At 38.4% G+C, this 26,168-nt stretch overlaps 1 protein-coding gene across 6 annotated transcripts in view; it reads right to left on the bottom strand.

The window, feature by feature from the left end:
* Positions 1-119: 119 nt before the first annotated feature.
* The window catches only part of maml2 (mastermind like transcriptional coactivator 2), a 104,376-nt gene continuing 78,327 nt past the window's right edge, over positions 120-26,168 (bottom strand). For 2 of the 6 annotated variants that reach the window (XR_015508890.1, XR_015508889.1), the window contains exons 3-7: positions 22,381-23,628; positions 6,987-7,139; positions 5,283-5,391; positions 1,549-2,720; positions 120-1,472 (exon numbers count right to left, since the gene is read on the bottom strand). Coding sequence is in view for 2 of the 6 variants with exons in the window: in XM_087283502.1 (XP_087139628.1) it covers positions 1,954-2,720; positions 5,283-5,391; positions 6,987-7,139; positions 22,381-23,628 (2,277 nt within the window). In the remaining 4 variants the exon portion in view is untranslated. Of the gene's footprint in view, positions 2,721-5,282; positions 5,392-6,986; positions 7,140-22,380; positions 23,629-26,168 lie in introns of all 6 variants that reach the window. The other 4 variants (XR_015508892.1, XR_015508891.1, XM_087283502.1 and 1 more) reach the window with 2 other exon arrangements.

Here is a 26,168-nt window from a genome sequence, read left to right as displayed (position 1 = left end):
TCAACCCACCTGTTTACTATAGTAAAAGCCACTTTCTATATTCAAGTGCATTTTTGTTTGCATGTATTAAATTAAAAAAATTGCCACTTTACTAATTAAATGACATATATATATATATATATTTTTTTTTTTTTTTTCTAATTACAGGCTTATTCACATATTTCATGATCTGAATGATAATAATAAATAAGAAGTATTTTTTTTAATACTAGACAACAGTTGATGTTTCTATCTCTGTCAGTGTGACACATAAATGGGTACATTATTCTGTCACTGTGCTTAATCCTTTCTGTGCAAGACTGTATTGTTTAGTTAATGATACATGAACTGTACAGTGTTCATTGCTGGTAGTTCATTTTGAAACAAAAATAGAAAAATGTTCGTTAAGAGTTACTCCAACTGATAAGGTGAATGCAGAGAAAACCCGACTGCTCCTCCGTGACATTGGAATACAGAGGATATAAGGTTATCTTTATCAAAGAACTGCAAAATGTCAGATATTATAACAAATTATCGATAAACACACACCTCGTTCTCTTGCTGTCCACGGCCTTGGTTTGCTGATCAAATGAAAAATAAAAAGACGGAAAAGAGCCGAATTCTGCCGCCGTTTTCTTATCAAATTTAAAGAGGACTGAGGAGATAATTTAGTGTACAGTTTATGAGCTAATTGCAAAAGTTATAGGGGGGCTGAGTAGAAATATAGGGGGCTACAGGCCCCCTAAAATAGGCCTAGCAACATCCATGCGGTCCACTAGACTACATGAAACAGTTTTTTTTTCCCCTGTCAGTCAAAGGCAGATTTGGCAGGTCTTCAAACGCTTCTGAAATGGCCGATGCTTTCAATCGCTTCAATCATGTGACCTGGTGTTTCGAATCACCTTAGTCACATGACCTGGCTGTTTCAGATCATGCTTCGGTGCAGTGTTTCGAAAGACTTCAGGACCTTAAAACTGTGTTGAAACATCAATTCACGTCAGCCATCCCTAAGCTAAAGTCAACCTAGATTGCTAGCTGGGACTATTTAAAGGTACACTGAAAAAAATCATTCAAAGATGATTCCTTGGATTTACTAAATTTTTTTACGTTAAGTTGTTGTAAACAATTTATTTGCGCTGAATTTAAACAAACAAATTAGGTTGAACATTATTAAACTTAATTTGTTTGTTTAAATTCAACACAAATAAATTGTTTGCAACAGTTTTGCATGCAACACTTTTTTCAGTGTATTATAATTATGTGCTATCCAAACTCTTTTTTTTTTATTTTGTTGAGTGAGATGCTAATAGTCTTATACGATTCAATGATTTATGCTAAGCTATTGAAACTTTTTTTTTAATTTTGGAAACGGATGCTAAGTTGCTTACAGTCTAATGTGATTCAATAATTTATGCTAAGCTATCCAAACTCTTTTTTATATTTTGTTGAGTAAGATGCTAATGGTCTAATCCGATTCAATGATTTATGCTAAGCTATCAAAACTTTTTATTGAATTTTTGTTGACTGAGATGCTAACAGTCTAATCTAATTCAATGATTTATGCTAAGCTATCAAAACTCATTTTTGAATTTATTTTGAGTGAGATGCTAATGGCCTAATCCGATTCAATGACTTATGCTAAGCTATTGAAACTTGTTTTTAATTTAGGAAAAGAATGCTAAGTTGCTAACAGTGCAATGTGATTAAATAATTTATGCTAAGCTATCCAAACTCTTTAAAAAAAATTTTTTTGGGTTAGATGCTAATGGTCTGATCCGGTTTAATGATTTATGCTAAACTAAGCTAAAAGTGCTCCCACCAGACCCAAAATCGTCTGAATAGTTTTAAAAATTCTAAAACTCAACTGTTTAACTCTAGGTGACTTGTAAAATGAGCCAAAAAAGTGGAGTGTTCCTTTAATGCACGGCTTCAAGTAGAGAACAAAGTTCCAACAACGGTCCCTTGTTTAGTTTTTTATGAATGTCCTCCTAGAATTTCCTCCAGGTTGATGTCTTTCATCCAGTCATCGTTGCCTGAGCCTGATTTAAGCAGAGAGTCGATGAAATCAGAGTCCGCATTGATCCCTGGTACCGTGTTATCGTCCTCTGGTAGGAAGTCAAAGGTCAGACGTCCTGCCCGGTTGTTCTGGTACGTCACCGGGCTTTGGTTCATCCCTCCAAATGTGGATGGACAACCCTGCTGTTCGACAGACGACTGGTTCACCCCGGGTAACGGGGGTATCCTAGGCTGGCTGGATCTGGGAGCAGAGCTTCTGTTAGCAGGGTTTAGCGGTAGAAGGCTTGAATGAGGTGCCACCTGGTTGGGAGGGCAAATAGACCTAGGAGCGAAATGAACGTCACTTTGGGGTGCCACTGCATTGGGGAGACGTTTGACATCTAATCCACTCTGTTTGGCACTTGTCGCCCAGTTTAAAGCAGCGTCCATCCTGCTGTCACTCAGTCTTTGCCCCAGCAGGGAATCTTGACTGACGCTGGTCCTCACCAGTTGAAAAGCGCCACCCTGACTGTTTGTCCCATGAAACTGAGTCTTGTTTGGCTGGAGACCCATTCGGCTCAGGCCACCGGGCTGCTGGTTCGCACAAGCTTGAGCTCCCGTGGGCCCTGAATTAGGATCTTGTCCAAGAGGAAACCTCCTCTCTCCTGAGGCAGCCATCTTGGCACCTGGTGCATTGGCCAGCTGGCAGGACAAGGATTGGATGTCACTTTGGTCTGACACATTGCCTGTTTTGAATGCATACATAAAGAGAACGATTATTAAAAAATACTGATTTACCAAACTAAGTTGCACTCTTAATGTATAAAGACAAGGACAGATCAAACCAATATAGCAGTATATCAGCCGAATAGTGTCCTATAACAAACCACACATCAATGGAAGCCTTTTTTATTCATTGTTCATATGATTTTAATTCAATTATCTCAATTAAAAAAAAAAAAAAGCCTTTTGTGGGCCTGTGTTACATATACTGTTAAGAACACCAGGGGACCTAAAACAAAACCCCCTAACACATACAGGTATTTTCCGGAAAGGTCTGTATGTGTGAACAGGCTCATTTTGAAAATACCGGTAAATCTGTTACGTCAATTTTCCGTAAGGAGAAGTTGTAACTTGTAACTGGTAATTTGCTGGAAAAGCTGCGCTGTGTGAACGCAGAAGGAAGAGTGCTGGAAAGAGTGCGTTCACGTCTAGAACACGTCTACTTTAGCCAATCAAGTGTGTAAACATTTCGCTGCAGAATGCGTTTCTGCCTTGGGATGTGTCACAAAGCAGCTGCATGTATGCTAAAGCTTTAGATCAAATTGAAACCATCACGAAACGGCCAATCCCTCTTATGTTTACAAATACAAGCGCTGTCGTTTAGAGGTCATTTCTGGTTGATGATGTCAGAATTTACCTGTGTTTTGGAATGGACATGCGAATGGTCTTTTCCGGAAAAATTCCAGAACGTCCGTTCCTGTGTGAACAGCTTGTTTATGAATTTACCGGTAAAGTTGTTCCAGAAATTTTCCGATATTTACCGTTATCACTGTGTAAAGAGGCTAAAGCCTTAAAGCATGTCACTCCTATTTTGGAATAATGAATAAAAACAAATGATAATAAATGATGTCAATTAAATAATAGTAAATCAAAAATAATGTTTGTTTGTCGGCGCCAATATATATTGACCTTATTCTAAAATGCGGAAGTGCGCCTGTTTTCGCGATTGTTTTAGAACTTCTGATTCACTCGGCTTTGGGAAAAATGACTAGTAATAATTAACGGCAGAAAACGGTCAAACTACTTGCTCTACAAACAAATGTTTGCATGACTATACAGACCAAGTAGAAGAATATAATAAGAAAATATCAGTTTACAACATCAAACAGCAAAACGAGCAGTTTTTAATGTCTAAAAATGAATGGAAGTGAATGAGACCGGAAGTCTCAAGCCAGAAAGATTCAAATGGCAGCGCCCGCTTGTCGGCGATGGATAAGGTGAATAGCACCATGGTGTTCACGGCGACCCAAGTTCAATTCAAGGCTCGAGGCCCTTTGCTGACCCTTCACTTCTCTCTGCTCCCAATACTTTCCTGTCTGTAACCTCCACTGTCCTATCAAATTAAAAGTGAAAAACCGCTTAAAAAAAAAAATATATATATATATATTTAAAAAAATTTAGTTTGTGTATTTAGGAACCATTTTTCATCTTTTTGTGTGTCAAACATTAAAAAAAATCATCTATTTTCTGAACATTTTGTAATTTGCCATAATAATACATTTTATGCCTGTCTGTATGTTTTCGGGGACATTGATTATAGAAAAAGCAGAACAAACTGTAATTCGCTGATAGAAAAAGCATGTGACTTGCTCCAAGTGATGTCATTTCCCTCTGGCGGGAGACTGTAAAAGGCATTGAGGTATGTCATTATTCCTCTCAAATTAATTTGTACAAAATGTTTAGGATACACCAAGAGTAGATTAATTATATGTCAACTCTGTTATTGTTACATTTCAGTGAATTTCTGATTTTAAAAACAAAAATATAATTAAAATACATAAAATTATGAGGTTTCAGGTTAGCATCTTCCACAACAACACAAAATGGTGGAAAATAAATGTCAACTCTGTTAGTGACTTTAACTGGATAACTTTGAATAACTTAACTCAGGCGTGTCCAAACTCGGTCCTGGAGGGCCGGTCCCTGCTGAAAAATCCAGCTTAAACCAGCCTAGGCTGGTTGGCTGGTTTTAGCTGGTCGACCAGGCTGGTTTTAGAGGGGTTTTGGCCATTTCCAGGCTGGTTTCCAGCCATTTCCAGCCTGGTCTTAGCTGGTCAGGCTGGAAAATGACCAGCTAAATCCAGCTAAAACCAGCTTGACCAACCTGGTTTAAGCTGGACATAGTTGGTTTAGGCTGGGCTCCCAGCCTGGCTAAGCTGGTCAAGCTGGTTTTAGCTGGTCATTTCCCAGCCTGACCAGCTAAGACCAGAATGGAAATGGCCAAAACCCCTCTAAAACCAGCCTGGTCGACCAGCTAAAACCAGCCAACCAGCCTAGGCTGGTTTAAGCTGTTTTTTTTCAGCAGGGGTGTCCTGCAAAGTTTAGTTCCAACCCAAATCAGACACACCTGTGGTAGCTAATCAAGCTCTTACTAGGCTTTCTAGAAACATCCTTGCAGGTGTGTTGAGGCAAGTTGGAGCTAAAATCTGCAGGACACCGGCTCTCCAGGACCCAGTTTGGACAATCCCCGACTTAACTAGATATTCCCTTCCCATATTGTATGTCACTGAAAACAGCATCCCCACCTGAGTATAAGCTTGTCTGTGGAGCTCCAACTCCATTGCGAGGGTGTTTGTAGTCTGGTGGAGGTCGTGTTAGATGACGACTGAACTGATCCTGCGTGTTCAGTTTCTCCTGAGAAAAAAAATGCAGGGAGAAAATAATGAAGTTTTGGAATAAAAGTTCAATAAAATTGCAAACATTCAATGCTAATTTCAACATTTACAGTAAACTAAGGCAAGTCGTCATCAGTGTGCGAATTATACAATACTTGTTCAATAATGATAGTAAGATATACAGTATTTTATTAATAAACATTAACTCACTCTTTCCCACAGTAATAACAGAGAGGCTTTCGCTAAAATTAATAAGTACAAGCGTAAAAGCGAAAGATTGAACCAGTCTACTGACCCGCTAACTGCCTGGACCCGCTGTCTCGAGCGCATGCCAGTGTGTGTGTGTCTGTGCCTGTGTGTGGTCACGTGATGTATGTTTTCAGCAGTAGTGTGGAAAGAGGACTGCTCAGAAATGCTAGGTGAAACGCCAGAGTGGATGTGGATCGTTTTCATTCTAAAATGCCTTTTAAAAACTAAGAACTATTAGTGTAAACAGGGCCTGAGTGTGAATTTTTCGTTGCAACAGGGACGGGGCGTAGGATCGTGATGCTGGCTCAGCATCGTGGTGTCTGTCAGCCATCGGCGATGGACGATAGCATCTATCGGACCAACCCTAGTTTAAATATAATAAAATCAAGAAACATTTTCTAGACAAGTACACATTTTTATAGTTTTCAGATATGATAAGTCAAAATAAAGTGAGTTTTTCCTTGAAATCCCTGCTGAAAAATCCAGCTTAAACCAGCCTAGGCTGGTTTTAGCTGGTCGACCAGCCTGGTTTTAGAGGGGTTTTGGCCACTTCCAGGCTGGTCTCCAGCCATTTCCAGCCTGGTCTTAGCTGGCCAGGCTGGGAGATGACCAGCTAAAACCCGCTTGACCAGCCTAGCCAAGATGGGAGTCCAGCCAAAACCAGCTATATCCAGCTTAAACCAGGCTGGTCGAGCTGGTTTAAGCTGGATTTGGCTGGTCATTTTCCAGCCTGACCAGCTAAGACCAGGCTGGAAATGGCTGGAAATCAGCCTGGAAATGGCCAAAACCCCTCTAAAACCAGGCTGGTCAACCAGCTAAAACCAGCCAACTAGCCTAGGATTTTTCAGCAGGGATATGCTAAATAATCTGCCAATGAATGGGTTAAGCAATTTAACACAACTTTCATAATCAAACAAATGCCTTGATTCCGTTAAAAAAAACCTTTAAAATATATTGTAATGAACAGGTGTATTTTCAAAATACTATGATATTTATTAATTAAAATGTTAATATTATTTAGTATGATAGTAATAATCGCTTTTTAGCATTTAAAAAAAACAATTCTTCAAAACTCTTGGATAGTTCACCCAAAAAAATTATAATTTACTCGCTATTTACTCCACCTCACACAAAACACAAAAGAATACGTTGTGAAGAATGTTGGAAACCTGTAGTCATTGACATTCATAGTAGGTGAAAAACAAATACTTTCCAACAATCTTCAAAATATCTTCTTTTGTGTTCAAAAGAAATAAATTCCAACAAATTTGCAAGTTTGGTAAGTAAATGCTGACTGAATTTTCAGTATTGGGTGAACTATCCCTTTAAGCATGAAAAAAGACATTTCCAAACTGTAGCGCTCACCATATCAGCAATGTTAGGCTGTGGCTGGCCCAGTTGTCTCTGCAGGTTCTGCTCCTGGTTCGGGTTCTTCTGCGGAGGCCTCTGCTGTTGAACCTGACTTGGTAAATCCACAGGACGGCCGTTCACCGGTAAACGCGGTGCTGAAGAAATCCCCTACAAATACAAGTAAGAGTATTATTACTAAATACACATCAGAAAATATCAAACTGAGCACTGGACTTACTCTCCCTCAAGTGATTAAAAGATTATACTTTTGTTTTTCCTACTATGGAAGTCAAGAGATGAAAAAAAAAAGTTAAGGAATCGTTCGGATACCAGGTTTTCAACAAAGCCCCCCTCTCAAACTCATAAATGATAACAGAATTGTCAGTTTTGAGTGAAAAATCTCATTCAATGTTATTGTGATTAAACACTTAATCCACTAGAGGGCGACCTTTGTTTATACTCAATCTGATGCTGCGCGGTCTCCTTTCGCATGTGACTTCCTGTGTGTGTGGTGATAGGGATTTTCCATAGCCTTTCCCACACTGTTCTATCACTTGGAGAAAACACGTTCATGTATATAATGGGGACATAATGGTACCAAAGGGAGTACAATTAGGCAGAATTCCTCAAAACATCCTGCCATTTTAATATGCTTGCAGTGACAAATACACTAGCTTGCATGCTGCGTATGCTGTTTTTTCCAAATAGTTCTCAGTATTAAATAACTTTTCTTGCTGGTAGATGAATTTTATGAGCTCTCCTGTTGGTTTTCTGCGTACAGTAGCGTGGGTTTACTGTATGACTGATGGCTGCGCTCTTATGAGAATGATCCTATGGGGCACAACCCAATTGCTGCCAGCAAAGGACAGATTTATTCAGCCACAGATGCGCGCAATAACAGATAATCTCATAGGCCCCCCTTTTTTTGTGTGTGTGCGTTTTCCTGAAATGCACTCTTACTGTTTTTTTACTGCAAAAATAACCATCTATATACAAGAAATAAATTAATGATTTAGGAAGATACACACTAGAAACAAGTCAGTAAGATAATTACGCTTTAAATAAGAAAACCTTCCTAGGCTTTAGTAAAGAAAAACAAACGTCTTAAAGGGGTTCTATTATGTAAAAATCCCCTTTTTAAAATGTTTCCCTGCTGAAAAATCCAGCTTAAACCAGCCTAGGCTGGTTGGCTGGTTTTAGCTGGTCAACCAAGCTGGTTTTAGAGGGGTTTTGGCCATTTCCAGGCTGGTTTCCAGCCATTTCCAGCCTGGTCTTAGCTGGTCAGGCTGGAAAATGACCAGCTAAATCCAGCTAAAACCAGCTTGACAAGCCTGGTTTAAGCTGGACATAGCTGGTTTTGGCTGGGCTCCCAGCCTGGCTAGGCTGGTCAAGCTGGTTTTAGCTGGTCATCTCCCAGCCTGACCAGCTAAGACCAGGCTGGAAATGGCTGGAAACCAGCCTGGAAGTGGCCAAAACCCCTCTAAAACCAGCCTGGTTGACCAGCTAAAACCAGCCAACCAGCCTAGGCTTGTTTAAGCTGGATTTTTCAGCAGGGTTGTACACCTTTGTGTAGCAAGAGTGTGTGAATATAGTCAGTGTATAATGGTAAACATTAATTAATTCTCATTTTTATGATCACATTTTATAAAAACAGTCTTTGAGTGAGATGCTAATGGTTTGATCTGATTTAATGACTTATGCTAAGCTAAGCTAAGCTAAAAGGGTTCCTGCTAGACCTGGAGATCAGCTGAAAGGGATTCAAAAATGCTAAAACTCAACTGTTTAACTGAAGCAGACTTGTAAAATGAGCCTATAAATAAGTGGAGTGTTTCTTTAACATCAGGGTTTTAATACGGGTAAAGAAAAACAAACGTCTTAAAGGGGTTCTATTATGTAAAAATCCCCTTTTTAATGTGTTTGAACACCTTTGTGTAGCAAGAGTGTGTGAATATAGTCAGTGTATAATGGTAAACATTAATTAATTCTTATTATTATTTTAACATTTCATAAAAACAGTCTGCAGAAACACTTTGATTGAGAGTGCCGTTGTACATGTCATCAGAGGGGAAGCCCCACCCACTAGTGACAATCTCTCCCTCATTAGCATAGACAGCCCTGAGTGAGAAGCAGCCATCCGCCTTTAAAGTTTTCACTGTACCTGACGAAGATTGAACAAAATCCAGAACAATTTTAAAGAAAGCAAAGATGAGGACATCAACACCTCTCAATTTCGCTTATTTCCTGCAACAACTTTAGTCTTATGATGTAACTACAGAAGATTTGTGCTTCAAATAGGAAAATGATCTCAACTCCTTTTAAACATTTCTTTGAGTGAGATGCTAATGGTTTGATCTGATTTAATGACTTATGCTAAGCTAAGCTAAGCTAAAAGGGTTCCTGCTGGACCTGGAGATCAGGTGAAAGGGATTCAAAAATGCTAAAACTCAACTGTTTAACTGAAGCAGACTTGTGAAATGGGCCTATAAATAAGTGGAGTGTTTCTTTAACATCAGGGTTTTAATACGGGTAAAGAAAAACAAACGTCTTAAAGGGGTTCTATTATGTAAAAATCCCCTTTTTAATGTGTTTGAACACCTTTGTGTAGCAAGAGTGTGTGAATATAGTCAGTGTATAATGGTAAACATTACATAATTCTCATATTTATTTTTATTTTAACATCAGGGTTTTAATACGGGACAAACAAAGGTCCCATGCTCAGAATCAGAATGTCCTCCTGGTTGTTTTATCATCAATTTTTTTGTGAGCCAGAAGAGACGATTGTCAAATATGACATTTTCCTTTTGCAGCATAATGTGAAATTCTCATTTTGTTCCAAGACTTTCTGGTTAGAAAACAAGACTATCACATGATCTGATAATCATAATGAATGTCTAAGAAAAAGACATTGGTGCTGAGCATGAAAGTAAAGGTAAAAACTCTGTGTCAAGTACTTGAACCTGACCTACAGTTCTTGTCTTGTTTCGAGTCCAAATATCTACAAATTCCTAAAAAGTCTTGTCGCCTATCCAAGTTTTAGGAACAACAATGATAACTTGACTTCTAGTTGATCATTTGGTATCAGAAGTACCCTCTAGATTATGCTTATTTTACCAAAATAAAATATGATCATGTCTTAATTTTGAATTATTTAATTAGGACAGTAAGGTCTGACTTTGCTTGGACAAATGTCTTGTCATGTAATAGGAATAATGTCCAGTATAGAATCCCATGAGCTTGGAGGACTGCATCCATACATCCAGGGGCAGACTGGGACAAAAATTCAGCCCTGGCACTGTAGCCACAACAGCCCACATTACCACACTGACAAAGCCCCACCCACGAACAAGCAGCACATTCACTACTTGTATTCGTGTACAAATGGTGAAATAATATAAGCAGCACCATATTTAACAGATATTTAAACATTTAATGTACAGTTTAAGTCAGAATTATTAGCACCCTTTTGATTTTTTTATTATTTTTAAAAATATTTTGCCTAATGGTATCTAAAAGAGCAATGACATTTTCACAGTATGTCTGATAATATTTTTTCTTCTGGAGAAAGTCTTATTTGTTTTATTTCGGTAAGAATAAAAGCAGTTTTGAATTTTTTAAAAACTATTTTTGGGACAAAATTATTAGCCCCTTTAAGCGAATTATTTTTTCCGATAGTCTAAAGAACAAACCATCGTTATAGAATAACTTGCCTAATTACCCTAACCTGCCTAGTTCACCTTATTAACCTAGTTAAGCCTTTAAATGTCACTTTAAGCTGTATAGAAGTGTCTTGAAAAATATCAAGTAAAATATTATTTACTGTCATCATGGCAAAGATAAAATAAATCTGTTATTAGAAATGAGTTAGTAAAACTATTATATTTAGAAATGTGCTGAAACAATCTTCCCTTTATTAAACAGAAATTAGGAAAAAAATAAACAGTGGTGATAATAATTCAGGGGGGCTAATAATTCTGACTTCAACGGTATGTGACTGAAACAAAAACAACCCATTTATAACAAATTTATACATACATTCATTTTCGTATCGTAAACATTTTAACAAAAAGTATCGGTATCGTATCGCCTTTAAAAATTGTGGTAGCGCCCATCCCTAGTGGACAGATGCATCTCAATCAGGGCTGTTTATGCTAATGAGGGAGTGAATGTCACTAATCATTCCTTTTAAAAATAATAAAGCGAAAACAAGATTTTTTTGCAAACCCCATTTGCATATTTTTACTTATTATTTATGAAAACAATTTATTTTTTGGCTTGTCTAGAAAAGTCTTCTTGATTTAAGGATTTTTAGATATTTGGACTAGAAGCAAGACAAAATACTAAAAGTAAGACAAGCATTTTTTTTTCCTCCGAAGACAAGCTTCTGTCCTTAACAAACTCAACCCGATTGGCCAAACACACTCTGTGTATATACACAGTGTCAATCTCAGTGTTGACACCAAACATTTCCCAGGGCAGCAAGGCTTTTACTGAAACCCCACCGCGTTACGTCGGGCTATTAATTTGAGAACAGATGTCTTGAGGAGAGAAACTCCCACTCCAGCTCCACTCCAGAGGTCCAGAAAGGAAAACACTCCAGAATTCCTCCGTCGGGCCGCAGAGCTGGAAGAAAAGCCGTTCAGAGAGAAGACTTTTCTAGATGCCACACTGCCTCATAATTAATGAGAGGGAAACGGAGGTCTGTCCGGACCACTGATAAGCTCATTTCACAACACAAAGATGAATCTCTTCCTGAGAGAAAAAAAAATGCTCTAAAAATATCAATGAACTCAATGCTCTCAGAAAGAAAGGATGATGATAATAAGGGAAATTGGATAAAGGACATTTGAATGATGGCAGACTTTTAAAGAACTACACATTGGGCGAGTAGTAGAGCTTTATTCAAAGTAGAGGCGAAAACTGAAATGAAATATTATTTATTTAGTTATGATTTATATATGTTTTATTCAGGCGATGCAGTCAGGTAGTCAATTGGCGTTTCTGTGTGGAGTTTGCATGTTCTCCCTGCGTTCGCGTGGGTGCTCCGGTTTCCCCCACTGTCCAAAGACATGCAGAACAGGTGAATTGAGTAGGCTTAATTGTCTGTAGTGTATAAATGTGAATGAGTGTGTGGATGTTTCCCAGAGATGGGTTGCGGCTGGAAGGGCATCCACTGCATAAAAAAACGTGCTGGATGAGTTGGCAGTTCATTCCGCTGTGGTGGCCCCGGATTAATAAAGGGACTGAGCCGAAAAGAAAATAAATGAATGTATTATTTTATTCATAATTTATTTTAAAAGTATTAAAGATATACTATTTCATCGTTTATTACTGAAATAACAATGTTTATTTGCGTTAATTATTCAATGTTCAATCCATACTCAATTAATCAATGGATTTATTAGTCTGATTAGATTAAATAGACTGATTAATCATCAATCAATCAATCATAAAAACATAAAAAGGCACAAAAAAATCATGTAGGATCATGTTATCTTCTGAGAACTTCCTGACCCCGGAGCTCTACATGCCATATATACAGATTAATGAAAATTTAAAGCAATGCGTTTGCTACTTTTGTACTTTTTGTCTTATTAAAAAGTCAAACCACTGTCTGTTCAGATAATCATCCTTACCTTTCCTGCCATTTGTTCAAAATAATGAGAATATTTCCATCACAGAAATGTAAAGCTCTGCATGTTTATTTATGTCTGTTTCTGCATTTTCTCATTGCGTGTGGGATTCAACATGTTTATTTTAATTTAGCAATTAAAATAAGTGAATTAAGTGAATTCAATTAATTTAAGTGAAATAATTAAAATATCATTACTTATTTTTTTAAAGTAATGCGTTTACTTACAAAAGTAATATTATTACGTAAATTGCGTTATTTGCAATACGTTACCCCCAACACTGCACACCGCCATTAAAAGTTAGCATACAATTCTTCATTAATTTTCTCTTATAAAACAGTAAAAAAATATATTTTTATTTATTTATTTTTTTTAATTATTACTATCATTATTATTATTTTACAGCATGGACTAAAGCTACTCTTACCAAATTATTTAATATCATAAGTTTTATTGCACTGACCTTGACACACATGCTGCGTCCGAAACCGCATACTTCCATACTATATAGTAAGCTAAAATCAGTATGCGAGCCGAGTAGTATGTCCGAATTCATAGAATTCGAAAATCAGTAGGCGAGATGTACCCGGATGACTTACTACTTCCGGCGAGATTCTGAAGTGCGCATCCCATCCACGCTGCGCTATCCCATAATGCCCCGCGAGAGAATTCATGAATAGAAGTGAGGCGACGCAACTGACGCAGGTAGGTCACGTGACCATGACAAAATGGCAGATGTAGTACGTCCGAATTCCATTCATACTTTTAACATTCATACTGTATAGAACGTACTTTTCTAACGGCCGAGTAGTACGTTTAAATTCAAATACAGTACCTACTGAGCAGTAGGCGGTTTCGGACGCAGCCAGTCTTTGTTTACATCTTTAAAATTGAATCTGTTTGTTACTGTTTGTTACAATTACTATCGCATGATTTTTATGAGTTTCATTCATTTTATACATACTGTTTAATAACTTTTTTTTAAATTGTTTTTATCATTAATAGTAGTTATGCTATTAGAGTCAAACTGCTCTGAAATGGACTCTGTCCCCCAAAACTGTTAAAAGTGAATAAAAAAATTGCTTTATCTGAATGAAAGAGTAAGAGTGATATAGTATTTTCCTGGATAAAAAATACACACACACACACACACACACACACACACACACACACACACACACACATATATATATATATATAATGTGGTATTTGAATAATGTAATCTAAAAACTTTGTGTTGTTTAATTCCAACAATAAACAATAAATAACACTGAACTAAAGATGACATTTTGAAGCAGAAAAACAAAACAGTACTTTCTTCTAAAACACAAAAAGTGTGCTTGCTGACTTAAAAAAGAAAAATCTTGTATGTGAATCATGTAAAGCCTCATCACATTCAACACAAGCTAACATGTTTAAAGTTCAGCTCATATAGTAGTAAAACGCTCCAACAGTACATCCAACATACAGCACTATTGACTTCTGTCAGGGTCTATTCATTACATCAGAACGCTCTACCAGGCGACACCGTGAGAAATCCAGCCCATTCTCAGAAGTTTGAACCACAAAGCCAGATTGTGTTCAGATTTAAGTGAAACGCGCCGCCTCGGCCCAAGCTTTTGTTAATGTGGGGGAGCCGGAGCCTCGTTAGTGTGGCCGTTTCTCTCTCTAATCCACTCTTTGTGATCCTGATGTGTCATAAAGCTGTTTTCCGTCTCTCTCTCTTCAGCGGTGCATCGCTAAATGAATACCACATGTGTCCATAAAGGAGAGATGTGATTTAGGCTGCCATTCCACCGGCATTACAAGCAGTTGACAGGAGTCCAGGCCCGGGCCCCGCTGCTCTCTCACTGCACTTCCTGCAAACTGGAGGCTCCCCGGGGACCCGCTCGGCATCTGGATTTGGCCCCGGATCGTTTTCCCAGGAAACATGCGCTGCTTTCTGAGCTCCGCTGTAGCGGACTGGCACTCTCTCACAACCCCCACGCTGCAAAAAATGCTTGTCTTACTCAGAGCTTTTGTCTTGTTTCTAGTCCGAAGTCTAGTAAATAATCTTAAATCAAGAGAGATACAGTTGAAGTCAGAGTTATTAAACCCCCAGCTTATTTTTCCCCAATTTCAGTTAAATGGAGAGAAGATTTTTCAGCACATTTCTAATCATAATAGTTTTAATAACTCATCTCTAATAACTGATTTATTTGATCTTTGCCATGATGACAGTAAATAATATTTGACTAGATATTCTTCAAAACACTTCTATACAGCTTAAAGTGACATTTAAAGGTTTAACTAGGTTAATTAGGTGAACTAGGCAGGTAAGGGTAATTAGTCAAGTTATTGTATAATGATGGTTTGTTCTGTAGATTATTGAAAAAAAAAAATGAGCTTAAAGAGGCTAATAATTTTGCCCCAAAAATGGTTTTCAAAAAATTAATAACTGCTTTTATTCTAGCCGAAATAAAACAAATAAGACTTTCTCCAGAAGAAAAAAAATTATCAGGCATACTGTGAAAATTTCATTGCTCTGTTAAAAATCATTTGGGAAATATTTTAAAAAGAAAATCAAAATCAAAAGGGGGCTAATAATTCTGACAACTATATGTTCAAATGTGCCCCCCAAAAGTATAAGTGGCCCCTGCCCGCAAAAGATCAAAGGAAAGATAATAATGCAATTAAAAAATTTAAATATGAATGGATGTTTACTTTAAACTTAAATTATATTGTTCTATTAAAATTATTTGAAAAAAGATTTTGTCAAATAAAATATTTTTTCTAGAGTCATCCACCATCATTTTGTGGCTTAAAAGTATCGGTTCAGGCACTGGTATCATTTTTAAAGTATCGATTTAGCATCGGTATTGGAATAACCTCAAACTACACCCAACCCTAATTATTGACATTATAATTAATTATTAATTATTGATTTTATTCATTCATTTTCCTTCTGCTTTTTCCCTGGTTTATCACAGCGGAATGAACCGCCACTTACTTGACAGATTTATGTATTTTAGGTGGTTTGTGTAATGTGTTTTATGCTTGGGAAAACAATTTTTTAATTGTCCCAATGCTTGGATTTAGAGGTTTTCGCTAAAAAAAAATAAAAAACTAAAAAAAGCAGAAGTGGATTTAGCTGGTTTTGATGCAAAAGAAAATTTACCTTGTTAAAAACCAAAGAATTGTCTAAAGTGACATTTAAAAAAAAGCAATTTTATTTACTAGCTAATAACCTTATCAATACATATAAAATAAAACTTTTTAACCTAATCAGAGGAGCCTGATAGAAAAATGATCATTTAAAAGTAAAAAGTTCTGTTGGATTTAGAGGGTTTTGCATCCAAACTCTTTATATGTTTTCAAAGAAATAACTATAATATATTTCTTCATTCTAATGAACTGTATAACAAATAAGTGCGCTGTATAAGTTGTATTACATTTTTAATGCATGAAAGTGCCGCCTTTGACACGTACAGTATACTCTACTGTAAATACAACTTCTATGCATTGCATAGTTCCCATAACTCTCCCATAGAATTTTTATTTATATAATGTGAAGTACAACCATCTACGAATGTTTTCATTCAGTCATTTATAAGCTTCCGTTAGTGCATAATATATACAACTGCTAAGTTGCTAAGCAGTTCGCTAGGTTTTGGAGCACATCTACAGTCTCACATCAGAGCCAGAAATACTTGAATCGCTTCTCCAGATACTGACGAGTCAGCGTAACAGCACTTTAATCAGAAGATATCAGGCACTGCTTGAAGTTTTTGGGCCACGCAGGTCTCTCCATGTGATGTATTACACTGTCTGAGGCTTTTTTTTATTTTCAGGTAGAGCGTGCGGTGTGCGATTAAAAAGCTGCACTCGATTATTATGACAGTTTGTGATTTCGCAGATAGTTTGCCGTGTATGCTGACAACTGATCTGTGAAAAAAAAACTAAACAGACATAAAATTCTGCTCTCTTACATGTATTTTGTGTATCGTACCCCAGATAGGGGAAAAATTCTGCTTGAACAAAAGTGTTTGAGAGCTCCGGTGGGATCACAGCACCATTTCAGAACCTTTATTTCCATAGCATTACTAATTCAGTTCACTGTGGGAAGACTGTCCGTTTGCCTGTTATGCTCCCTGTTGGAACAGGCTTCATTTTCCACTGGTGCAGCAAGTTTAACCCCATATCATTTCTACAATGAAACCAAATGCAACTGTCTTTGGGAATTTTTGCCCATTCCTCTTTGCAGTGTCTTTCAATCAGGTTGGATGGAAGGGATGGTATACAGCCGTTTTCAGATCTCTCCAGAGATGTTCAATAGGATTTAGGTCTGAGCTCTGGCTGGGCCACTCAAGGACATTCACCAAGTTATTGTGAAGCCACTCCATTGATATTTTGGCGGTGTGCTTTGGGTCATTGTCCTGTTGGAAGATGAACCGTCGCCCCAGTCTGAGGTCAAGAGCACTCTAAAGCAGGTTTTCATTTAGGATGTCTCTGTACATTGCTGCATTCATCTTTCCCTCTATCCTGACTAGTCTTCCAGTTCCTGCTGCTGAAAAACATCCCCACAGCATGATGCTGCCAACACCATGCTTCACTGTAGGGATGCTATTAGCCTGGTGATGAGTGGTGCCTGGTTTTCTCCAAACGTAACGCCTGGCGTTCACTCCAAAGAGTTCAACTTTAGTCTCATTAGAGCGCAGAATTTTGATTTTCATGGTCTGAGAGTCTTTCAGATGCCTTTAGGCAAATTCCAGGCGGGGAGTGAATTCCTTCTAGTCGCTCTACCATCCAGGCCTGATTGGTGGATTGCTGCACAGATGGTTGTCCTTCTGTAAAGTTCTCCTCTCTCCACAGAAGAACGCTGGAGCTCAGACAGAGTGACCATCGGATTATTGATCATCTCCCTGACTAAGGGCCTTCTCCCCCGATCACTCAGCTTAGATGGCCGGCCAGCTCTAGGAAGAGTCCTGGTGGTGCCAAACAGCTTCCGCTTGCGGATAATGGAGACTACTCTGCTCATTGGAACTTTCAGAGCAGCAGAAATGTTTCTGTAATCCTCCCCAGCCTTGAGACAATCTTGTTTTGGAGATCAACAGACAGTTCCTTTGCCCTCATGCTTGGTTTGTACTTTGACATGCACTGTCAAGTCTGGGACCTTATATAGACAGGTTTATAACCATTAGTTTTTTAGAACACACAGGCCATGCACATTGCTTTCATGAAAAAAAACCCCTCAAACTAAATGCCAAATAAGTATTTGTATGAGTAAATTGCGTACAACCAATGCAAATGTGAAAACAGAGTCAGATTACTATTCAACAAATGTCCAGTGACGCGTTTGTCTTGAACTTGCGACATTTTTCTCAATCACGTTTTCCACATTTGGTGTGAACCCAGCTGTGCTGGCCAATCAGAAAGGAGAAAACAGAAACATTTACAAACAAAACATTCATCTGAGTTACAAGAATTTACTACAGGGGTGTCCAAATTCAGTCCTGGAGGGCCGGTTTCCTACTGACTTTAGCTTTAACTTGCCTGTTAAAGTTCATCTGCCTGGAAGTTTGTAGTATCCCTAGTAAGAGCTTGATTAGCTGGTTCAGATGTGTTTGATTAAGGTTGGAGCTAAACTCTCCAAGACACCGGCCCTCCAGGACCGAGTGTGGACACCCCTGATTTATTAGATCTACTAAACATAAGATTACAATTTCTTGAATGTAATGTGTTCATCAATGATCAAGATAATTTGTATTACCCAGATAAGCCTGTGTTGTTAATTTAATCGGTTGTTATCTGGGAATAACATACAATGGAATGCTGCGATTGACTAATCAGAATCAAGTTATTCAGAAAGCAGTGAATTAATTTAGCATACAATTTAAAGTAGCATATTGACCATAATATGCCACTTTAAATTGTATGCTAAATTATTACACTGCTTTTTGAATTTTTGACTTTAGCTTTAGTAGACCCTTGGAGAAAAATGTACACACTTTTAAAAAGAAAATATATAACAGAAATACTTTTTTTTTTTTGCAAACTGCACTTAAGCACAAACTATATTTATATATATATATATATATATATATATATATATATATATATATATATATATATATATATATATGTATTACCACTTTTACTGTTTTCAATTTAGCACTTTTCAAACTATGTTTTAACCCCTTCAGAACCTGCGTCCATTACAATGGACATCACATGATATCCCATTTTTCTGAAATTTGGAACATAATTCAGGTCTGAAGGGGTTAATATAAATAAACTACAAATAAACTAAAACTGTAATTAATTTAATAACAGTTTAATGACCATGGAAATATGTGGGCCGCATGGCCAAACCAGTACCAGAACCACTACTTTAAAGAACCCTACAAACCTATCAATGACTGCAAAATGAGTTGTATGTTCATACAACAGAACAACATCTGCGTCATGATCAAGCAGCGGGTAAGGACGACTCCTTGTGTGCTTCTCATCACCGTTTCCTATAAAGGCATTCGAGAGATACTGTTTGTATGAAACTGAAAAGGAGGGTGTTCTAAAGCTCCCCAATCATAACAAATCAGTGGTTCAACCTCCGGCACTGGGCTAAGCAGATTACTGTCATTTTCCACAACTTGTCCCTTGTAGCTAACAACCTCCAATTAGCAAATCCCGCTGAGCGCATCTATGCCCTGACGGCAAGCGACTGTGACAGGCGGAGAAATTAGAAGTTTCGCATGTTAATGCTCTGACAAGCCGGGAATACCATCAAACTGCTTTCAGGGGAAACACATTTTCAAATACACTTGCCTAGACACAGGCAACAATCAAGGAAAAAAACAGGTCTACAGCAATGTTAGCTTAACGCAGTTGGCAGACTGCTAACGGCTAACACAACAGGCTGACAGATGGAAAAAAAGCAGGGTGTGTGGATTTGACACTACGACTCCATTGTGTCAAGAAAAACCTGCTCTGCACAGCGTAAATGTGATACGGCGTTTAAATAGAAAATGAAGCAAAGCTAATTATTTGACTAAAGTCCTAAATTCATCATTCAGTCCCTGCGGAAAAATCTAGCTTAAACCAGCCTTGGCTGGTTGGCTGGTTTTAGCTGGTCGACCAGGCTGGTTTTAGAGGGGTTTTGGCCATTTCCAGGCTGGTTTCCAGCCATTTCCAGCCTGGTCTTAGCTGGTCAGGCTGGAAAATGACCAGCTAAATCCAGATAAAACCAGCTTGACCAGCCTGGTTTAAGATAGACATAGCTGGGCTCCCAGCCTGTCTAGGCTGGTCAAGCTGGTTTTAGCTGGTCATCTCCCAGCCTGACCAGCTAAGACCAGGCTGGAAATGGCTGGAAACCAGCCTGGAAATGGCCAAAACCCCTCTAAAACCAGCCTGGTCGACCAGCTAAAACCAGCCAACCAGCCTAAGCTGGTTTAAGCTGTTTTTTTCAGTAGGGGTCTAACTCAGGGGTTCCCAAACTTTTCAGCCCTTGACCCCCAAAATAAAAAAGCCAGTGTTTTGTGACACACACTATTCTCGGAGGTGGTTATAAATATCCAGTGTACAGTATATACAGATATACAGTGTACCTCAATTGTGCCCATGCTTTGTTTTAGCTGAGGAAGTTGCATGCGGGCATGTACATCAGTAAACAGTGCTCATATACTCATGTATGATGAATAAAGTCAATAGTTTTGTTTTATGGGCAGACAAAAGTATCATTGTAGCTTGATTATATTCCAATTTTCTTTATATAATACCCTTTAATGTTATATAATTAAATGATAATCGGCTCATTTCAATTCATTCATTCATTTTTCTTTGGCTTAGTTCCTTTATTCATCAGGGGTCACCACAGCGGAATGAACAGCCAAATTTTTCAGCCCTTCCAGCTGCAACCCAGTACTGGGAAACACCCATACACTCTCACATTCACACACATACACCACCACTTTAGTTTATTCAATTCACCTATGGTGCATGTGTTTGGACTGTGGGGAAAACCGGAGCACCCGAAGGAAACCCACGCCAACACGGGGAGAACATGCAAACTCCACACAGAAATGCCAACTGACCCAGCTGGAACTTGAACCAGCGATCTTCTTGCTGTGAGGCGACAGTGATAACCACTGAGCCACCGTGCTGCCTCATTTAGTTTCTAGAATGTTTGATTGACTCTTGACCAAAATCAACAACCCACTATCCAAATATATCCTAAAATTTCCTAAAATCAAAATCTCGAATAATTGAACATTTTAACTCGATTAATGAAGGAATATTTTAGTTATTTATTTTAATTTTTTAGTTCACTGATCAAATATGCCCACATATTACAAGTGAGAGATATTTGAATGAAGTGTTATTCACATGCAAACATGCACTACTAATCTATGATTATTTATTAAACATCAACATTGAACTACAATTAAAACACACATTGCCTACACTGTAAAAAAAATCGTAAAAAAAAGGTGAAATGACAAAATTACAGTAAAATTTCTTTGTTGAAATAAAGTGCAAAAAAAATAAATAAATCTACAGATATTTTCATTAAAATGTTTACAGAAAAACACTGTTATTTTACAGACTTTTCCTACATTATTACGATCAAATCCATTCAATAAAGTTACACGCTAAGAGTTTTACAAAGAAACATAGTGTAAAAAATACGCAATTTTATCGTATAAAACAGGAAATTTGCTGTAATTTGTCATTAATTATATAGTACATAAAATAACAGTCAAGCTGTTAATTTACAGATATTTTTTATGAACTTTTGAATATAATTTAAAATAACCGAAAAGTACTGTATAAATAATACTGTAATTTGCCTTTATAAAAAAACAAAAATGTCAGTAATTTGTCTTTAATGATAAAGTACCTAAAATGACAGTCAAACTGTTAATTTAGAAAGATTGTGATTTTACTGACTTGAATATAATTTGAAATGACAAAAAATTTAGAGATATTTTCTGTAAAGTTAGTTAGTTTTACAGTGTAAAACGAACACACTTTTTTCTTATAAATAAAATAAAAATAAATAACTTGCATTCCTGTAAATAATATTTTAAACGTGCGTTTCTTGCATCTTCTGTAAACAAGTATTTTATTATATAAATATAATAATTTAATTGTAATAGAAAATATGCCATCTCAAGCCACAACTTTGTCAATGTAGTGCAAACGTGTGACGTGTAGTTACATTTTTTCAGTTGCGCAGGTATGAAACCGCACAAAGGCTGCACCGGGTCATACTCATCGATCCAGAAGTATAAATCAGCCTTAACAGAGCGGGGTCACGTGTCTCCACATGCGGTAGGGAAAATAATTGAAAAAAATTGACCTGAAAAAATTGATTGATTATACATTCTACATGTCGATTTCAATTACTTTTTAAATAATCACCCAGCCCTAGTTTAGCCTCAGATTATAAGCTATAAATAATGAAAATATGAGAAATAATACATCCCTAATGGTCAGTGATTAATGCCATTTAAAAAAAAAAAAAAGATTTATTTTTGGCCTTTTTTAGATAGGACAGTATTGGGACAGGAAGTGAAGTGGGAGAGTGAGAGGGTGGTAGGGTTGGGAAATGTCCTTGAGCGGGGATTCAAAGTCTGGACACCCTGATGTGCAACTGCACCATACGTCAACGAGCTACCCACTAAGCTATTGCGCTGACGGATTAAAGCCAGTTTGTTTATGGCTTTTTACCTGAGATATCTCAAGGAACTTACAGCAACAGTAGGCACTGTAATAAAAAGACCCTAAATGCAGTGACTTACCTGTCTCTGCTGTGTCAATTTAAAACTGATTCCAGCTCCATGTTGATTGAGCAGCGGCCTTTGACTTGGAGGCTTAGTTTGCAGACATGAAGATGGTTGCATGGGCAGCTGGCAGTTCTGAAAGTGCCTACCCTGACCTGCTGAAGGTGCCTGCTGTTGTTGCATGGTTGTTTTATTTGGTGGGACAGTCATTACGGGCATCTGTTGGCCTGTGGTGGAAGGTGGTGCTTTAGGGCTGAAATGCAGTAGAGGCTTATTGCTGAGAATCTTTGCGTCAACGTTATGAGACTGGTTGAACCCGTTGGGCTTCAGAAAGCAATTTGTTAAGCCTTTGGGCTGACCAGTATTCTGAGGATTGAGCCTCTGCTGAGAAAGGGAAGCATTGCCGGGAAGAGTCTCCTGAGGGAAGGAGCCAAGTGTCTGGTGCACACCTAAGGTAGAAGACCAGTTTCTAACTTGACTCTGCTGGTGGTTGTGAAGAATGGAGTTGGGCTGCAGTTGGTTAGCAGCCATTTGTTTGAGTTGCTCTGCGTGTGAGATCTCAGGCCATGCTGGATGACCTCGAGAAGCACCGCCAGAAGGTACTTGTCCATGGAGACCTGATGTAATGGGCGAGGTGGATAAAGTAGTGTTGGCCATGGAGAAGGAAGGTCCAGCAGAGGCTGGTCTAAGTTGCTGAGAGCCTCCGGTTGTGTGGCTTAAATCTGATGAGTACTCAGTCTTGATTGGCTTATCCAGATGAACACAAGGAGGGGCTGCTCCTGCAGAACTTGGTCGACCTAGATCGAGCCCAAAGTCATCATCTTGCTTTAGCATCTTCTCAAACTCTAGCTCGTTGAACGATGGCACGCTCTTGGTGAGCTCATCAAACAAGTCCTGGAGATCTGGGTCAATCTGTCCGATTACTTCATCTTTAAAATCAAATACCAACATCGAAGGATCTGTGGTTGCCTGGCCACAAGTCTGAACTTCAATTGGTTCCTTCTTTATGTCCTTTAGAGTTATGTTAAATACGTCAATTCCATGAGACGTCATGAAAGTGTCCTTTCTTTGAAGGATGTTACCATGGGTGGAATCTCCAACCAATCGTTGTGTCTGACCTGCAGCTAAAGCACAAGTTCCAGGACGAAAGGAGCTTGATTCCATACGGAGACGCTTGAAGTTGGATCCTGATGCACCACAGGAGAGGCCATTCTGCTTGGGCGTATATCCAGGAGACTGCGCTTCAATCTTTCTCCTCAGTCCCTGCTGAAAATAAAACAGAAAGTCTTTTAGTTGAACTATTGAACTTGTTCCACAGGTCATGGGAAATAAAACATGTCTAAACACTTTTTGATTGACAATTAAAGAGGCATCGCTGTGCAGATTTCATCAAAAGAACTCTTCAAAAGCCTTTACGCTAGCTTTCCTACACCCAGATTGAACTCGTTTTCTGCTCAAGCGGGAGACATGGGCACATAGTGTAACGAGACCATCTCGATCTAATTAATAAACTCTTATTAAAATACTCTTTGATGTTTCAAACCAATTAAAACTGTGATGGGAGTTCTAAAAATCAGTGTATGGAAAATGTGGTGAATTATCTCTATGAAAAATGGAAAGTTTAGCAGTCTACTAAATTCAGTTGTCCATTTTGCATTTCAAAAGAGACCTACTAGGTTTAATATAGAGAGTTTATGATTTCCCAAAGGGCCCTAGAAGGGGAATTTCTACAGATGTAGGTTAGACTCCTAATTGCTAAAAATGTATGTGCTAGACAAGAGCTCCTCAATCCTGTTCCTGGAGGTCTACCTTCCTGCAAAACACAGGTCTCACCCTGATCAAACACACCTGATCCAATTAATTAGGACTTGAACAGCACTTGATAATTACAGGCAGGTGTGTTTGAAATGGGTAGCAACTGAAATCTACAGGAAGGTAGATCTCCAGGAACAGGATTGAGCACCTCTGTGCTAGACCAGGGATGTCCAGTCCTGCTTTTGGAGTGCTATTGTTCTGCAGAGTTTAACCAGCTTCAACACACCTGTATGGGATTTTTTTAGAAAGTCTGAAGACTATTGATGGAGCTAATCTCTACAGGTCTCTAGAAAAGGTTTTGGATACCCCTTTGCAAAACATAAACATATGTGGCATAGTGAATGGACAAGCAGAATGGGAATCAGTGAGGTACTGTGCTAAGCACGGGGACGCAGTGGCGCAGTAGGTAGTGTGGTGCCTCACAGCAAGAAGGTCGCTGGTTGGAGCCTCGGCTGGGTCAGTTGGCGTTTCTGTGTGGAGTTTGCATGTTCTCCCTGCATTTGCGTGAGTTTCCTCCGGGTGCTCCGGTTTCCCCCACAGTCCAAAGACATGCGGTACAAGTGAATTGGGTGGGCTAAATTGTCCAGTGTATGTATGCGAATGAGTGTGTATGGGTTTTCCAGTGATGGGTTGTGGCTGGAAGGGCATCTGCTGCGTAAAACATATGCTGGATTGATTAATTCCGCTGTGGTGACCCCAGGGACTAACCAAAAAAGTAAATAAATGAATGTAGTAGGCTCTAGATACTGGTTCTGAAATACAAACCCCATTCCAAAAAAAGTTAGGACACTATAAATTGTAAATTTAAAAAAAATGCAATATTTTACAAACCTCATAAACTTATATTGTAGTTACAATAGACTATAGATCACATAACAAATGTTGAAAGTGAGAAATAAAAAAAATTCAGGCCAAATGTTGGCTTATTTTGAATTCCAAGACAACTACACATGCCAAAAAAGTTGAGACAGGTAGTAATATACCTGTATAGTAATACACCAATTTTCTACTTATTAGGTCAATTGACAACATGATTGGGTTTAAAAATAGCCTCTCAGAGTGTCTTTTCAAGGTCAAGATAGGCAGAGCATCACTAGTTTCCTCAATGCTGCTCAAAAAATGAATAAAGCAGTATCAGAATGGAGTTTCTCAGCGAAAAAATTGCAAAGAGTTTGAAGTTATCACCATCTACAGTGCATAATATCCTCTTTGGGCCCTTAAACGGCACTGCATCCCAAACAGGAATGCTACTATAATGGAAATCACAATGTGGGCTCAGGACTACTTCCAGAAAACTTTGTCGGTGAACACAATCCCCCGTGCCATTAACCGTTGCCGGCTAAAAGTCTATAGATCAAAAAAAGAAGTCATATTTAAACATGATCCATACGCGCAGACATTTTCTCTGGGCCTAGGCTCATTTAAAATGGACTGTGGCAAAGTGGAAAACTGTTCTGTGGTCAGACAAATCAAAATTTGAAGTTCTTTTTGGAAAACTGGGATGCCATGTCATCCGGACTAACGAGGACAGGGACAACCCAAACTGTTATCAGCACTCTCTGATGGTAAGCGGTTGCATGAGTGCCTGTGGCATGGGCAGCTAACACATCTGGAAAAGCACCATCAATGCTGAAAGGTATATCCAAGTTCTAGAACAACATACGCTCCTATCCAGACGTGGTCTCTTTCAGGGAACACCTTGCATTTTCCAACATGGCAATGCCAGTCCACATACTGCATCAATTAAAACATCATGGATGCGTAGAAGAAGGATCTAGGTACTGAAATGGCCAGCCTAAAGTCCAGATCTTTCACCCTTTGAAAACATTTGGCGGATCATAAAGAGGAAGATGCGAAAAGGAAGACCTAAGACAGTCGAGCTGCTCGAAGCTATTATTAGACAAGAATGGGAGAACATTCCTATTCCTAAACTTAAGCAGCTTGTCTTCTCAGTCCCTAGATGTTTGTAAAAAGAAGAGGGGACGCCTCAC

Source organism: Danio rerio, chromosome 15 (assembly GCF_052040795.2).
Source record: "Danio rerio strain M-AB ecotype USA chromosome 15, GRCz13ab, whole genome shotgun sequence".
Taxonomy (NCBI): domain Eukaryota; kingdom Metazoa; phylum Chordata; class Actinopteri; order Cypriniformes; family Danionidae; genus Danio; species Danio rerio.
This window is presented reverse-complemented; position numbering and strand designations above follow the sequence as displayed.